The 15597-nt window shown below is 40.3% G+C and overlaps 1 protein-coding gene across 2 annotated transcripts in view; it reads left to right on the plus strand.

The window, feature by feature from the left end:
• OXSR1 (oxidative stress responsive kinase 1) overlaps positions 1 to 15597 on the plus strand; it is a 258627-nt gene that overhangs the window by 149727 nt on the left and 93303 nt on the right. For both annotated transcript variants that reach the window (XR_003941568.1, XM_030198016.1), the window contains exons 9-11: positions 1369 to 1417; positions 8761 to 8826; positions 11779 to 11901. Coding sequence is in view for 1 of the 2 variants with exons in the window: in XM_030198016.1 (XP_030053876.1) it covers positions 1369 to 1417; positions 8761 to 8826; positions 11779 to 11901 (238 nt within the window). In the remaining variant the exon portion in view is untranslated. The remainder of the gene's footprint in view (positions 1 to 1368; positions 1418 to 8760; positions 8827 to 11778; positions 11902 to 15597) is intronic.

Consider the following 15597-nt stretch of genomic DNA (forward strand, 5'->3'; position numbering starts at 1 on the left):
TTAATTTTACTGTCCCTTTCAGGAAGTCAGTCTTGCTTTATGGCTTCTGACATGCCCTCCAGTTGTGATCCTGTTTCTTTTCTACGATGTTCACTGTTTGACAGTGCAGAATTAAACGGTGAAATTTTTTAGCTTGTCAGGCAGAGAAGATGGCAGATTTTGAGAAATATCCAAACCATGTGCAGATGTCTTATCTAACTACACAACCTGTAAGCCCCTGAGAAGGATCATGTGTTCCATGGCTGCATCTGCTTTATTATATCACCAAAAGCCATCAGGACTACCATCTCAGTTTGATGCTCAAAGCTGAGTGCTAAAGCCCACAATATAACAGTTCAAAGAAATAGCAATGCTGTCCTCGAAGCAAATGTTATGCTTAGTTAATTGTGCTATCAAACTGAGAGTAGGCAGGAGATGTGTGCTTGGCACAAGCGCACAAGGGTTTTGTGGAAAGTATGGCTGTTGTGTGCATGTGCAAACAAAGTGAAGTGCAAGCATACGACAGCGCTGTTCTTTGCTTTTAAGTATGAGCCTTTCAAAATCTGTTTGCATTTAAAAATTTTGAAAGCCTCATATTTAAGTGCAGAAAAACAGGTGCCAATGTGTGCTTTTTACTTTGGTTTTGCTCGAACACGCACATGCTTGTTTGTCACTGTTTGCGCTTTCAACTTGCATGGCCTTCCATTTGTAAAAGATAAAACCCGCAGTTAATATAAAAAATGACAAGAAATTTACTCTGCAAAACCTTCAACACTGCCCCTGACCTGCTGAAGACTTTTTGATAATATAGGCCAGTGGTTCCCAAGTTTTCTCTGGTCACGGCGCCCCTAGGCTGCCCAAGCCCCACTAGCTGAAGAAGTCCACTGCCTGAGGTCCAAGCTCCATGCTGCTTGCACAAGCAAATTGGTAGCATTCATCAGCCACCAACACCTGTATTCCCATTTATGCCTGCCTCCTCTCCCCCTTCCATTCAGTATCTGCCCTTCTTAATCCCCCTTATTCCAGCATCTGCTGTTCTCTGTCCCTTCCATCCCTTCCTCTTGCCACTTCCATCCAGCTTCTGCCGTCCTCTCTCCATTCCATCTGCTATGGATTTAAAAATTATATAATATAATTTCAAAATCCATAACAGTTTCATGCAGAGAATATTTTATCTGAGAAATTATTTCAAATACGTCATTTTACTAATTATTTTTACAATAGAATGACTGCAAAGCAAGTAGTAGTTGGGGACTGTTTGGAAAGTTCTGTGGTAATAGAGTGGATGCTTAATATGTTAAAATAAATAACATTATCCTCTATGTAATCTATAACTTGTTAATGCTAATTAAAAACAATACTATTAACAAAGTCAATTTCTTTTTTTAGGCCAACAGCAGCAGAACTTCTGAAACACAAATTTTTCCAGAAAGCAAAAGTAAGAGAATAACTTTTCACTGTTTTAAAGGACTGTAAAACTGGATCCAAAATGTTCCTTATTTTCTGAAGGGATTGTCCTCTGCTCATAATTTTAAAAGGCTTATTGTTTAGTCAAATGACAGTAGCTCTCTATGTAGATGTTAAGACCAAAATAGATTGTGGTTTAGCTCACATTGAACGAAGGTGTTCTACTACTTGTAGACCCCATTTCATAATGCAGCAGCTGAGCAATGATCTTTGGAAATCTTCACTATAATAATAGAAGGTATTTGTATAATCATTACTTGCACTGTTGCTTCCACACAGCTGATGTTATCAACATCTTCACTTTGGTGTAGAACTTGGAGGGTTTTGCTTACCAAACTTGTTGGAGGCTTTCTGTATCAAGGAATGCATCAGAGCCCCACTGTATGGTTGAGAAGGAGAGCGTTTATTGCCAGGTGAAAGTAATCAAAACATAGAATCACCCAGGTATTTAGTCCTATGTGAAAATCGGACCTTTCCTATCATTTTGATAGAATAATGTAGAAATCCTAAGGGTGTTTCTGATTTTTCCTTGCCCCACCCCTTTTTTTTTTGTTTGCGTTCCAGAATCATTTTTATCATTTGCTGGTTGCACTTTATGGAAAAGTGTTCCGGGCACTTTGATATGCATTTTGCTAAGAAATTAACAGTCTGTTACAAAATGTGGGGTACCTATGGATAGACTGAGAAACAATGTATTGTTCTGTTATGACACACTTTATAATGTTCATGTGCGTGACACACTGACACTACAGTCTGTGGCTGAACAAAATAAAAACCTTTGGGATTGATCAGATGGAATTATTTTCATTTGTAAATACCTTGGTGATTCTGTATCATTTTGATAGACTAATGTAGAAATCCAAAGGGTGTCTGATTTCCTCCCCCCCCCCCCACACACACACACTTTTTTTCCAGAATCATTTTTATTATTTGCTGGTTGCACTTTATGGAAGAGCATTCTGGCCACTTTGATACACATTTTGCGAAGAAATTAACACATTACATTTTGTGGAGTACCTGTGGATAGCCTGAGAACTAATGTATTGTTCTTCTGTTATGACACACTTGATCATGTGCATGACACACTGGCGCTACAGTCTGTGGCTGAACAAAATAAAAAAACCTTTGGGATTGATGTTCAGATGGAATTATTTTCATTTGTAGCTGGTGAATGTAAAACTATACTAGTTTGTCAATCCTAACAGGCCAAAAATCTGTCTAACCAGCCTGATACGATTTATATTGTCCAGTAGCAGCAGGGTGGACCAAGGGCAAGTTGCAAAACTAATTCAGCTGGTATCTGGATAAGCTATACTTAAATTTTATGCCAGTGACCATAAAATATGTGTTCAATGCCACTCACTGTACACTTGTAAGGCAATTCTATAATCTAGATGCCCACATTGAGCACCCTTGCATGTGTAAATTTACAGAATGCTAGCAGTTATGTGCATAAGTTTACTTTTAATTGTAAAAGTGCCACCAGGGCACTAAGTTCTATTCTACAATAACAAAGCCTAACTTATAGTATGGAAATGTAAGGGTGGGTCATACATGGGTAGGACTCCCACTTATGTGCCTTACAGAATACTGTAAGTTATGTGCATCCCTTCCTCATTTACGTGGCTTCAGTTATACTAGGCCTATGGCTGGTGTAACTGTGGTTGTGCAAACTGAAGGCACACCAATATTGGATTACATTTGTATTCCATAACAGAATCTCAGTACTGGATGCCATATGTCCTTGGGGCGCTTAGTGGTACCCAGTTGTAGAATTGCCCCATAGTGTTGCTGAATATATGTATTAAACACTAGCATTTAAATCAGGGGTTTGGAGTCAGAAGCAATTTTGGGTGGAGTCAGAGTTGGTAAAAATGTACCAACTCCAGCTTCAAAATAAAAACTTACAAACATTATAATATATGGTAAGTTATCATTTTATACTTTATATACATATTTGTCCTAGATCTAAAGTACTGGTAAATATAACTTAAATTTACCAGAGCAAAAATTTAAAAGCCTAATATCTGGAGCTGGAGTCGGTTTAGTGTACTGACGCCACATCCATAGTTTTAAATGAATATAGTGGCTCCTACTTCACCAATTACAGAATAATGGACCAAAATTAGACATGGAAATTGTGAAAAACCATAATCAGAGTAGTACAACGCAGGATAAATAAAAAGACGTGTATTTCCTTCAATAGTAAGCAAAATGTGAAAGATGAAAGAAATGCATTCACTCATGGCTGACATTTTTCTAATCACTAAGAACTGAAAATAAAATTGGAGTGCACTTGACCTCCCTTTCCAGCTTGCTTTTGCGAGTTGTCTGTAATTATTTTCCAGTGTTTTTCCGTTTGCTATTTTTTCCAGATTTTTCCTGGTAATTTTTTCTCTGCCTCTATACACTCAGCGCTAGATTTCAACTCTCCTTATCACCTTACCCTCTAATATATATACAGATATAGATATAAAGATATAATAGATAAAGATATATAATGGCTGGGTGACTGGCTGGGTTCACATCAGGTTCTGCAACCTAGATTAAATAATACTCTTTCTGCTTATTTACAACCCCAAACTTCTATTGACTTCTGCTCAGCCTGTGTTGAAGCACCAGTCCTCAATTTTACTTGGAACATCTTTCTTCTGTTAGATTCCTTAAAACTGAAGTCAAACATCAACTCCTCTACATTAAGTCTTCAAAGGAATTCACACACAAGTGCTAAGTACAGCCATTTGTTTGTCTATTGCTGGAAGACTTTATCTCACAGGGCTGTTCTGAATTTACAACTTTAAAGAGGTCTGTTCTTTTAGATTGTTTAAAGCCTTAACCCTGCATTACCAACTATTAAGATTGCTGATCCACAGGGTGGACTGCAGTGTCACCCTGTGAAATTTTGCCTAACTAGCTTCTGATACAGAAAATGTGCCTTGGTCCACAGAGCATGAGACTTAGAGCATCCCAGTGGTGTGTGTGAGAGGAAACCATAATCCCCACCAACCAAACAGAAGGCAAAAGTGCAAGAGGTCAAATACATAACAGTACTTAAAAGATCACCTCATTTGCCACACCAAAGCTACCCCCACATCACCCTTAGGAAATATAGGACCTGTGAATGCCAGAGCAGCTCAAAGAAATCCTTGGTGATCCATGATGCCATATATGAACAGCATCTTGAAATCCTAGGAATAAGTGAACCCTGGCTAGATGAAAGTGGGGGTTTACCACTGGCTGAACTTTGCCCAACAGGTTTCAACATCCAACATCAACCAAGACCAGGAAGATGGGGTGGAGGGGTAGTAGTCTTGACTCGGGATATAATCAAGCTGTGCAGAATATCCATCCCCCAGCTACATAAATCGGAATCTCTTTTTATCCAACTTAAAGGAGAAACCAAACTGGCTGCTCATGGTATACAGAGCACCTCGTAACACATCTGTGTAAGAACTCCGAGACCTGATTACTCAAGTGACCCTGAATTACCCCAGGCTGGTGATGGGAGATTTCAATCTACACATCGAAACTCCAGATACCACCACAGCTACCTTTCTGGACATGATGCCAACACTAGGATTTACACAGGTGATCAGTTCTCCAACCCACAAAAAGGGTCACATACTAGACCTGGTATTCTACAAAGTGGTGGATATCCCAGAATTCTGGGATAACAGTATTGAAATAACACCCCTATCATGGTCAGACCATTTTCTAATTAAATTTTTCCTAAATGATAACCTGAAACAAATAGCACCTCCGAGAGTTTGGAAGGAGATCAGAGACAAAATAAAGCTGACCGCTGAGAATTTCCTAGAGGCCTTGGACTATCCATATGTGGATGAAAAGACAACTACAGTGTCGGAACAGGTTGACATCTGGAATACACACTTAGCCAAGACCTTAGAGAAAACAGCACCACTAAAAAAAGGTCTTATGCCCCACTCACGAACATTCACCTTGGTTCTCTCCAGAACTTCAGATCCTTAAATGCGAAGGATGGAAACTGGAAAGGAGATGGCGTAAATCTCGCCTGAATAAAGACAGGTTAAAGTGTAGAAAGCACGACAAGCCTTAACAGCAACCAAAAAACAGCATTTCTCTCAATGCATTGCACAGGCTGCCAATTCAACCAAGTAGTTGTTCAGTATAGTAAACAGCCTACTGCAACCGCCACAACAGAACCAGCCTGCCCAGTCTAAACTGAACTGCAATGATTTTGCTGCATACTTTGCCAACAAAATTGTCTCCACCAGGATTTATAGGTAATCCCACCCACTCCTCAACCAGTTAACCTGGCAGAGACAGATGGGACACTTTTAACCTAATGACAGAGGAGAGCCTTGACAAAATCATAAGAGACCTTTGACCTACTACCTGCTCCCTCGATCCCTGCCCATCAAAGATGGTGCAGCAGGCAAGTATAGGTCTCATAGAAGGCGCCATAAAAATTGTGAACACCTCTCTTTCCAATGGGCTACTATCAACAGCATTAAAAAGGGCAGTGGTTCGCCCTTTGCTAAAAGAAAACAGGGCGAAACTTGAGAAAGTTACCTGCCGGTATCCAACACCCAATTTCTAGGGAAACTCATAGAACAAACAGTCTGTTCAATTTAGTAACTGGCTAGATCATGTGAATCTGGATTCATACCCAGTTATGGAACATAAATTGTTCTCATCACTACTAGATCTTCACAGAACCTGAGACGGGATTCGCCTCGGTGTTAGTACTGCAGATTTCTTAGTAGCTTTTGACACTTTGGATCATGATATGCTAGCATGACTGACAGAAACAGGTATCAATGGAACAGTACTTGCCTGGTTCAGATCCTATGTATCAGACAGGCAACAATCCAAAATGTTTGGCAGCAGCTCATCACCACCATGGACAATGGCCTGCAGAGTACCACAAGGATCAATACTATCACCTGTTCTGTTCAATATCTACCTCAATTCACTGGCTGAGCTGACTCAGTCAATAGACACTCAGTTCCGCATCTATGTGGATGATGTGCAGCTACTTGTACCCATTGAACCTGACTTACCCACAGCTTTGAATAAACTGATTACCTGTCTAACATCAATTCAAGAATGGGTTAAACACAGCAAACTTTGCCTGAACCCAAGTAAAACCGAGCTTCTCTGGGTCCCTAACACAAATGGATATGTACCTGACATCAAAATCCCTTTTGGAAAGTATGAACTCCCCCTCAAATCACAAGTCAAGAACCTTGGAATACAGTTTAGATTCAACACTTACTCTGATTCCCCAAATCCAAGCAACCTTCAAGAACTGCTTCTATCTGCGACAGCTACGCTGCCTCTCTCCTTACAGCGAGAAGGTAAATCTTATTCCAGTTGTGCATGCAATGATAACATCAAGACTGGATTACTGCAATTCACTATACAATGGTCTGACTACAAAGGGCCTGCTGTAGCTCCAGTTGATTCAGAGTGCAGCAGCAAGACTCATAAAAGGTTGCAAGTGACGTGACCACATCACACCATTTTTGCAAAAACTTCATTGGCTGCCAGTACAATGCAGGGCTAAATTTAAAACTGTCTGATTTTCAAGGCCCTCAACAGAAATGGCCCAGAATACATGAAGAATAGGATGATCCTGTACACACCTCCAAGGACACTAAGGTCCTCTCAAGGACTATCACTAACCATACCCTCTCCAAAAGACATTACATGATGTGATACCCGCAAGCGAGCCTTCTCTGGAGTAGCTGCCACACTCTGGAATGCACTGCTGAAGTGCTCCACTTAAACACAAGACTTTCTACTTCAGGAAGCAGGTGAAAGCTTGGCTGTTCAACCAGGCCTTTAATGGAAGAAGTAACTAACTCTCATCTCCTTTAGACCCTTTTCCCTTCAGTTTCAGACTCTACCCCACCCCACATTTCTATATCTGTTTCAAATACCTCAGTCCATCTACTAAACCCTTACATGTACTCCATCCAGTTGCTTTGCCCTCATTTTCATCCAATCCGTGCATTCCCACTTAGTTGTTATCTGCTCTCCCATCATCTTTAAATCTTATTCTATCATGAAATCCACAAACTCTTACCTAACCCATGAAATCCTCCTTCTTCCCCCCCCCAAGCCACCATCTAATCTCATTCCTGAAAGCCATATTTTTTTTTTTGGGGGGGGAGGGGGTGCACTGGCTATAAGGTTCCCATCCTGTTGTGACACCACTACCAGGCTGCTCCCTTTGCTCTCATTCCGCCCCCCCCCCCCAAGTATGCTTATTCTCTTTTCCTCTTCAGCACTCCAAGTATCAGGCCCCTATTTAATATTCACTGATTCTAACCAATGATCAATTTTGACAGGAGAAAAGAGGCAGGGTTCTCAGGCTATCAACTTCTCTGTAGCTAGCAGGGGCAGCAGTTGCAGAGACAGGGGAGGTAATAAGCTGTCAGTAATAAGTAATAAGGGAAGGAGTAGGATGTATCACTCAGAGGAATCCTGTTTAGAGGGATTGGATCCAAAGAAGCTTAGGAAATGTTAGGTAGGAGAGCCAATACTGGCTGGGCAGACTTCTATGGTCTATGCCCTAAAAATGGCAAGGTTAAATCAAGAACAATACCTACCATATGTAATGAGTTTATCTTATTGGGCAGACTGGATGGACTATACAGGTCTTTATCTGCTGACATCTACTATGTTACTATGTTAAAAACTCTGGCTGGTGACGGTAGTGATTGTGGTGGCACTAAAGGAGATCACTAGGTGGGGGGGGGGGGGGGGGGGGGGGGAGGGGTACAAAACGGCTGCTACAGGATAACAGACTCGCAGCATTTCCAGTTTGGATCAACAGCAGTAGTAATCACGGGTGGGGTGGGAGTGAAGAAGGAAAGCATAAATAGAGTGGTGATGAAGATTTCAAGTACATGCCTCTCCTGCTCTGCCCTGCCCTTTCTTCAGTCAGCAAATGCATAGGCTTGTTATATATAACAGCTTTTTGGTGACATGCCTCCTGTTAGACACATCTGCTGAATGACAGTATAATGTGGTATGTACTTATAATTCAGGGATTGCAATTTAAGTATACATAAAGACTGTATAGTGGCAATATATTTTATCAATTGTGTTTGCATAATTTTAAAAATATTTGGTGCATATTATGAAAGTTTTTGGCGCATAAGAGCCCCTAGGTTGTAACCTGGAATTTGAAGACTCTCCACTCCTTGTAGCTTAAAATAGGTGTGCAAAAAGTCATTTCTGTGCTAGGTTTTAAGATTCTTAACTGATGCTTTTGGGGGTGGAATTCCATCTTCTACTCATTCATTTTGGTGTTATTTTCAGAACAAAGAGTTCCTACAAGAAAAGTTGATGCAGCGAGCACCAACGATTTCTGAAAGAGCTAAAAAGGTAATATCTTGAACAGCATGTTAAGCTACTTAATACTTTCTCTTATACGTTTTCCGTTCTGTCTCTAGTATAATTGTGTTTTCTCTAGGAACGTTATTCAGGTGCAACAATGTTTAAAAAATCTTGCACAAACTAAAGGACGCTTTTTCAGAATGGTGACTTGTAAGAGCTGTGGCATTTATGCAGAGCCATTCTGCTTGTTGCCTCAAGCTGTACCAAGTAAGCAGAGAAATCCCAGAGACTATAAACTTAGCTGGCATTAGGAAAATGAGTAAATCAAAAAAGATCCAGCTTTCATTTGTCTTCCTGATAGCAGTTTATTGAAACAGTTTTTCCTCTTCTAGAATAAAGGACTCTGGGCTTTCTAAGCCAGTTTTGGGAATCCTAGAACCAGATAGAATTTCAGTATTTCCATGTGAATATGCATGAGAACTTTACAGCAATCATATGCAAATTTCTCGTACCTTATCATTGTGGATAAAATAGTCTCGATTATCCGACTTAAACGGGACCAAACTTTTTGTCGGATAATTGAAAAGTCGGATAAAATAAGAGGCATATATAGTATGTGTGTTTCAAATATTAACATTCTGCAACCATTAAACAATATTGTATATTTGCTTGTGCTATAACAAATACTCTATATTCATAAAGAGAACTGTACACAGCAGAGGACTGCATAAGGTCAAGCAAGTTATTTTTAAAAATTTGTGATTAAGGTTTGTTTTCCTGTTTCTCGTCTTTGCGGTGAGGCATGCCAGCATCTCAAGAACATATCAATAGTGGTCAACTTTCTTGATCCCTTCACTGTGACTGTGATTTTCAGTTTTATCTACTCCATGTGGAGGCCCAGCACAGTTGTCTTCATGACTGTCCATCACCATTTTTGTTCTCATTCCCATTCACTACAACATTCACATCACCATACATTCTGCATCCATTCCTTTCTCATGTAAACAAGTGTTCCTGCATCCTGGTATTTCTTGTAATAAAGGAAGGAGATTATCATCATCTTCCTTAGCAGTTTCATGTTGAGTGCCATCTTTGTCCATTTTCATCTTCAGAATTTAACTTTTTCTACATGATCTTGCTAGGGTTTGTGGTTATTTCATCCCATGATTGAGCGACCCAGTAAATAACATCTTTACTGTTCACTTTCTTTAGCATTTCTGACATTCCTTTTCTATTGTCCAATGCACAGTGTTAAGAGATTATGGCATTTTTTTTTCTTTAATCTTTCAAGTATGCCCTGGCCTGTTAGCTAACACAATGATGTGACATTGGGAGGAAGAAAAATCACCCTAATTTCAGCACTTCTTAGTTTGTCTTCATCAGGATGAGGGTGCATTATTAATGAGGATTGATTTCCTTGGCATGTTAACAATTTCAAAAACTTTTCTAATGATGGAACAAATTCACTGAAAACTACAGAAAATGTCTGTGTCCATACCAGCATTCCTCTAGTTCGTAAAGGGGACGAAGGTCAGCAGGACCAGATTTCTTTTAAAGCCCTTTTTTGATTTTCCAATAAAAGTGAGTTGTAAGTTATTTACCAGTTGTATTACTATAAGCTAGAATAGCTACTCTTTCTTTACTCCATTTATAACCGGGTGCTGAAGCTTTGAGCTGTGATACAAGAGTTCTTGCTGGCAACATTTTAAAATTTAACCCAGTTCATCACAGCTGTATATCTGCTCCCTTATTCTCCTTCCTTTTTAATAATATGATGAAATTTTGTTTTGAATCTGATAAATTTCTCAATCTGCTGACAGTTTTTGCCCAGAAATATTGAGCGATCAAGTTAACCCATGCTAGCAGTGAAACCAGGGTCACCTTCATTAAATTTCTTTTGAAAAAAACAGAGCTTTCTCTTGCAATATAGGGCCTGATATTTGCATGTACTTATCTCCTGCTGTGTGAACCGTAAGAACAAAGCTTTGCTCACCATCTCATATTGGACATTTTTTTCATACTTTTTCTAGTGTTTGATTTATATACTTGATATATCACTTAACATGTAGTTTTAAAGCGGTTTACAATAAAAATAGGTTAAAACAGTGTTCAAAAGCACATAATTAGAGGCATGGTTTGAGCCCCATTTCTCCAGCTCACTTTGTTGTCTTTCCAGTTTACTGTCCCCACTTTCAAGTTCAGTTACAATATTTTGGATGGGTTCACTCCTGTGTATTTTTTTTATAACTTCTCATTTCTGCTCTATAGACATTTCAACTGTGACCCTGTTGTTTTTTTTTTTTCTCAAATGGCACCGGATCTAGAAATAAGAATAAGAAAAGCACTGTAAATTTAAAAGAAGAAATAGCAGTAGGATACTGTATTCACTATAGTTTTGTCCTTCACTCATAGGGCCCATGCTCATTTCAGGTTTTTTAAAATAATTGTTAAAAATAAAACCTGAAAGGGGTGCTTGATTAAAAAAAAAATAATAATAAAAAATTATATACCTGTTTACAATCCATCTTTTCCTTTTTGTTAATGACATTCCTTAGCTAGAGTGTCCCATGTGAATGACTTGATTTTGATCTTTCTTCAGGGAAAGCAAAGGTCTAACTTAAAAAAAAAAAAAAAAAAAAAACAACCCTATCCTTCACTTCACTTCTCATCCTTCCATCAAAACTTTTATATGGACATGTGGGGAGCCAAGGGTCATAGCACTGAAACTACTATGCACGGATATTTTTACTATTTCCAGAAAGCTCTGGAAGGGTGTTATTAGACACAAGTTTCTTCTGTGTGACTGGTAAACTTCAGAGAATACCTATTACTAGTAGTCAACACCACTGTATAGACTTCTTCAACCATTTATATTCCTGTAAGCACACATACTTACAAGGTGCTGGTCTTGGTTCCAGGACATGTCTGTGGTTTGAGTAGTCCTGAAATTTTTTTGTGCTGGTCAGGGTTAAGGTACATTTCTTTCTTTGTGCCGAGTAGGTTCGAAGAGTCCCAGGTTCCAGTGGACGCCTTCATAAAACTGAAGATGGTGGCTGGGAGTGGAGTGATGAAGAACTGGATGAAGAAAGTGAGGAAGGGAAAGCCGCAGTGGCACAACTTAGGGTGAGACCAGAAACTTTTCAATACACAAGTATTTTGCTGATGTTTTCTTGACTACATTGCATTTAGCTGTGGTTAGCCAGAGGAAACCACTCTGACAAACCACCCTAATGATGGTAAACAGCATTGTAAGGATCACCCATACAGTTGCGTACCAAGGGCGGGGTGGTGGGGGTGGTCTGCCCCGTTTGCACACTGCAGGGGTGTGCAGGGAGCAGTTGCAGTTCCCTTTCTCCCTCTGATGTTACTTCCTATTCCGGGGCAGGGAACCGGTGGAGCCGACAGCCGCGCGGCTGCTACCAGAGGTAAGAACAATGCACCCAGGGTGTGTGTGTGTTGGAGGTGATGCGCTGGGGAGGGGGGGGGGGGGTGCGCAGTGGTAATCTACCCCATGTGGCAGTTGACCAAGGAACACCACTGCACCCATAGAGTGTTTCTGGAAGCAGTTCAGAATGCACATTGGCCACCTACTACACCAGTTTGTTTTCCTTGGCCTTGTGCTCTAGACTTTTGATTTTAGTATTGGAGGGGAATTGGGGTGAGATGGGGCGATCAGAATTGTCAATGCCTAGGCCAATAGTTCAGAAATCTGGTCCTGGAGGCATCCCAGCCAGTTGGGTTTTTAGGATAGTCACAATGAATATTCATGAGATAGATTTGCATGCACTGCCTCCATTGCATGCAAATCTCATGAATATTCATTGTGGATATCCTGAAAAACCTCTGGCTGGGGTGCCTCCGGAACCAGGTTTGGGAATGGCTGGCCTTGCCTAATTTTGTAACAGCCGGAGTTAGGTTTTTGTTTTTGCTACTATCATACTAACTCGTTACAGGGACACCATTGGCCCATGGGCCTTGCATTGAAGCAGTGCTTAATAGTCTTTGTGGCCACTCACTATTTGTATGGCCACAGAAAGCAGGCAAACCCCTTGGAGGTGTGGACCAATTACATTTTTATGGAGAGCCTGGCCAGGTTTTGACTTTAAATGGTTTCATAAGTTCATTTGGGGCTGTGACCCCTTAGTTTGGGAAGACCTGGCATAAAGAGTTATTTCCATTTGTTTCTCCTCTGTCTACCGCCTTGGATCTATGCTTATCCTTTCTGATAAAATGCTTGCGTCCTCTTGTTTTATCTTTAAACCTATTTGCCATTATCTGTCCCCTTCTTTCTTCTGTGATACCCATACCTGGGTTTTAAGTCTTATTCCTGTAGGGTTTATGAAGCAAGTTGTGTATCATGTATCCTGTATTAGCCTTGTAAACATGTGGCATAATTATCATGTTTGACCTGAAAGCTGCCAGCCACTGTAGTAAAACAGCTCAAACTAAAAGTAGGCTTGGATACATAAGTTAATACCAGCAAGAAAAAGTGATTTTACCACTTTTGTGACCCACATATAAAATCTTTTCTTTAGTTCTGGAAGCTGTGTTTTTGTGAATCCATTAAAAATAATGGAGGCTACTAAAGAGCTATAAAGCCTGCGATACACACCCTCTATGCAGAGGCTGAAATGTATTGTGTATAAGAAAGGGAAGAAAAGGGGATATGATTGAAACATCCAAATGTGTAGCAGGCTTTAGTAAAATGAAAGGGAATGGGACTTGATAATACTGCCTTTTTGTTTTTTTTTGGGGGGGGAGGGGGGTTGGCAACTACATTCAAAGCTTTTACATAGTATATACAGGTACTTATTTATACTTGGGGCAATGGAAGGTTAAGTGACTTGCTCAGAGTCACAAGGAACTGCAATGAGAATTGAACCCAGTTCCCCAGTATCAAAGTCTGCTGCACTAACCACTAGGCTACTCCCCTACTCTTTGCCATAGGAAAATAAATGTAAGGTTCAATATGGAAGGGGAAAGGGTAATAGGATTTAATATACTGTCTTTCTGTGGTTACAATTAAAGCACTTTACATATTTATTTAAAGGTCCTTATTTTATATCTGGGGTAATGAAGGGTTAAGTGACTTGCCTAGAGTCACAAGGAGCTGCAGTGGGAATTGAACCCAGTTCTCCTGATTCTCAGGCTACTGTACTAACCATTAGGCTACTCCTACATTTAACAGTAGTACTTCCCAGTGATAAAAACTATTCTATTTGAGCTGGGATGCACTTGATCTGTGATTTATAAATATTTTTAAATAAAATAAACTATGAGGCCACTTTCGAAAACCATTATGTGGCATTTGAATGGAAAAATGTCCATTTCCTATTTGGGGAGGATAAATTTAATTATGAAGATGATTCTACTTAAAACTTTTTTTTTCTTTTTTTTCATAGCTGACCATAAGGCTTTTCCCTTTTGCTGGCAGGGCAAGAACCTAAAATTTATTTTTCCCCACCCCTAGTAGTACTAGAGGAGTGGTAATTTCCAAATGTGTGATTTCACTATTGAAACGCCTACCTGAAGACTGTTTTCTTCTGGCCAACACCCAAGTATGGGCTGCGTCAGGACCAAGAAGAGGAGGCAGCTGGTTCTGAGCCAGGAATTGGATAAAAGGAGGGCAGTGGACTAAACTTTGAGAGATGGCAGAACAAAAGTGTAGTGGAACAGGCACAATAGATGGGAAGAATGAGTCAATAGTGGGGTCGAGATGAAGGAGGAGAAAATTAGTTTTGTGGAGTGGAGCATGGGGGGGGGGGGGAGAACCAAGATGAGTGCTTAGGAGAGTGAAGTGGCAGTGGTGGTAAAATGTGGGGAAAGAAGAGCTGAAAAAAAGAGGCTGGTAGGGAGAGAACATGAGACAAAGTGAAAGCTGTGGAAACATCTAGGATTGGGTTGAGCCTGGGTGGGGTAAATATTGAAGGGTTGATGTTAGGGTAACCATGCCTCTGGTGGGAAGGATATGTGTGAGGTGGTGAAAGGTGGGGTGAGGGGGAAGTCCAGACCTGGAGGAATTCCACACACAGTTTTTTTAAGTTTGAATTTTTTAATAACTATGTTGGTATTTATTTTAAATTAAGAATCATTTGGATATCCTGCTATGTATGGTCATTTTGCAGAATTTGTTAATATTGAATAGCATTAGAAATATTTTTTTTCAAAATTTCCTTCAGGAGTACTTACAAGGTATAGAGGAGGCACTGTGGGGGTAATCTGCAAAAAGAATGGAATAGCTGTATTGCTATGATATACAAATCTCACTCAACATGTACAATATTGCTTTCAAAGATTACAGGGTCAGAGGCAGAACAGTTTACTTAGAAGTAGATCTTAAACTGATGAATTAGAGCAGTTTCTTTGATTGGATGACCAGTGTGTTGGATATAGGAAGAGCACTGGATGTGTTGTACATAATTTAAGCAAGGCTTTTGACACTGTTCCAAATAGGTGACTTTGAGCACTCTTTGTATGGACCCTAAAGTTGCAGTGGGTGCAGTGTACTTCAGGCAGGCGAACCCAGGCCCCCCCCCCCCCCCCACCTGTTACACTTGTGATGGTAAATGAGAGCCCTCCAAAACCCACACAGAATCTGAGGCCCTTCAAAGTCTGTGTGTATGAGACTCAAGGATGGACTGGATTTCTCCATGCATCAACACTGATTTAAAGCTGCTGTGCCATGTTGAACAAAGTTGTGTCCCAGTTGCTCATCAATTTTTCTGCCAAGCTCCTCAAAACCAGCCAGTACCAAAGGTGGTGTGGAACCAGTAGGAGTTGCCATGTTCTCCAGAGTCACTTGAGGAATATCAGTGGCTT

Source organism: Microcaecilia unicolor, chromosome 1 (genome assembly GCF_901765095.1).
Source record: "Microcaecilia unicolor chromosome 1, aMicUni1.1, whole genome shotgun sequence".
NCBI classification, from domain to species: domain Eukaryota; kingdom Metazoa; phylum Chordata; class Amphibia; order Gymnophiona; family Siphonopidae; genus Microcaecilia; species Microcaecilia unicolor.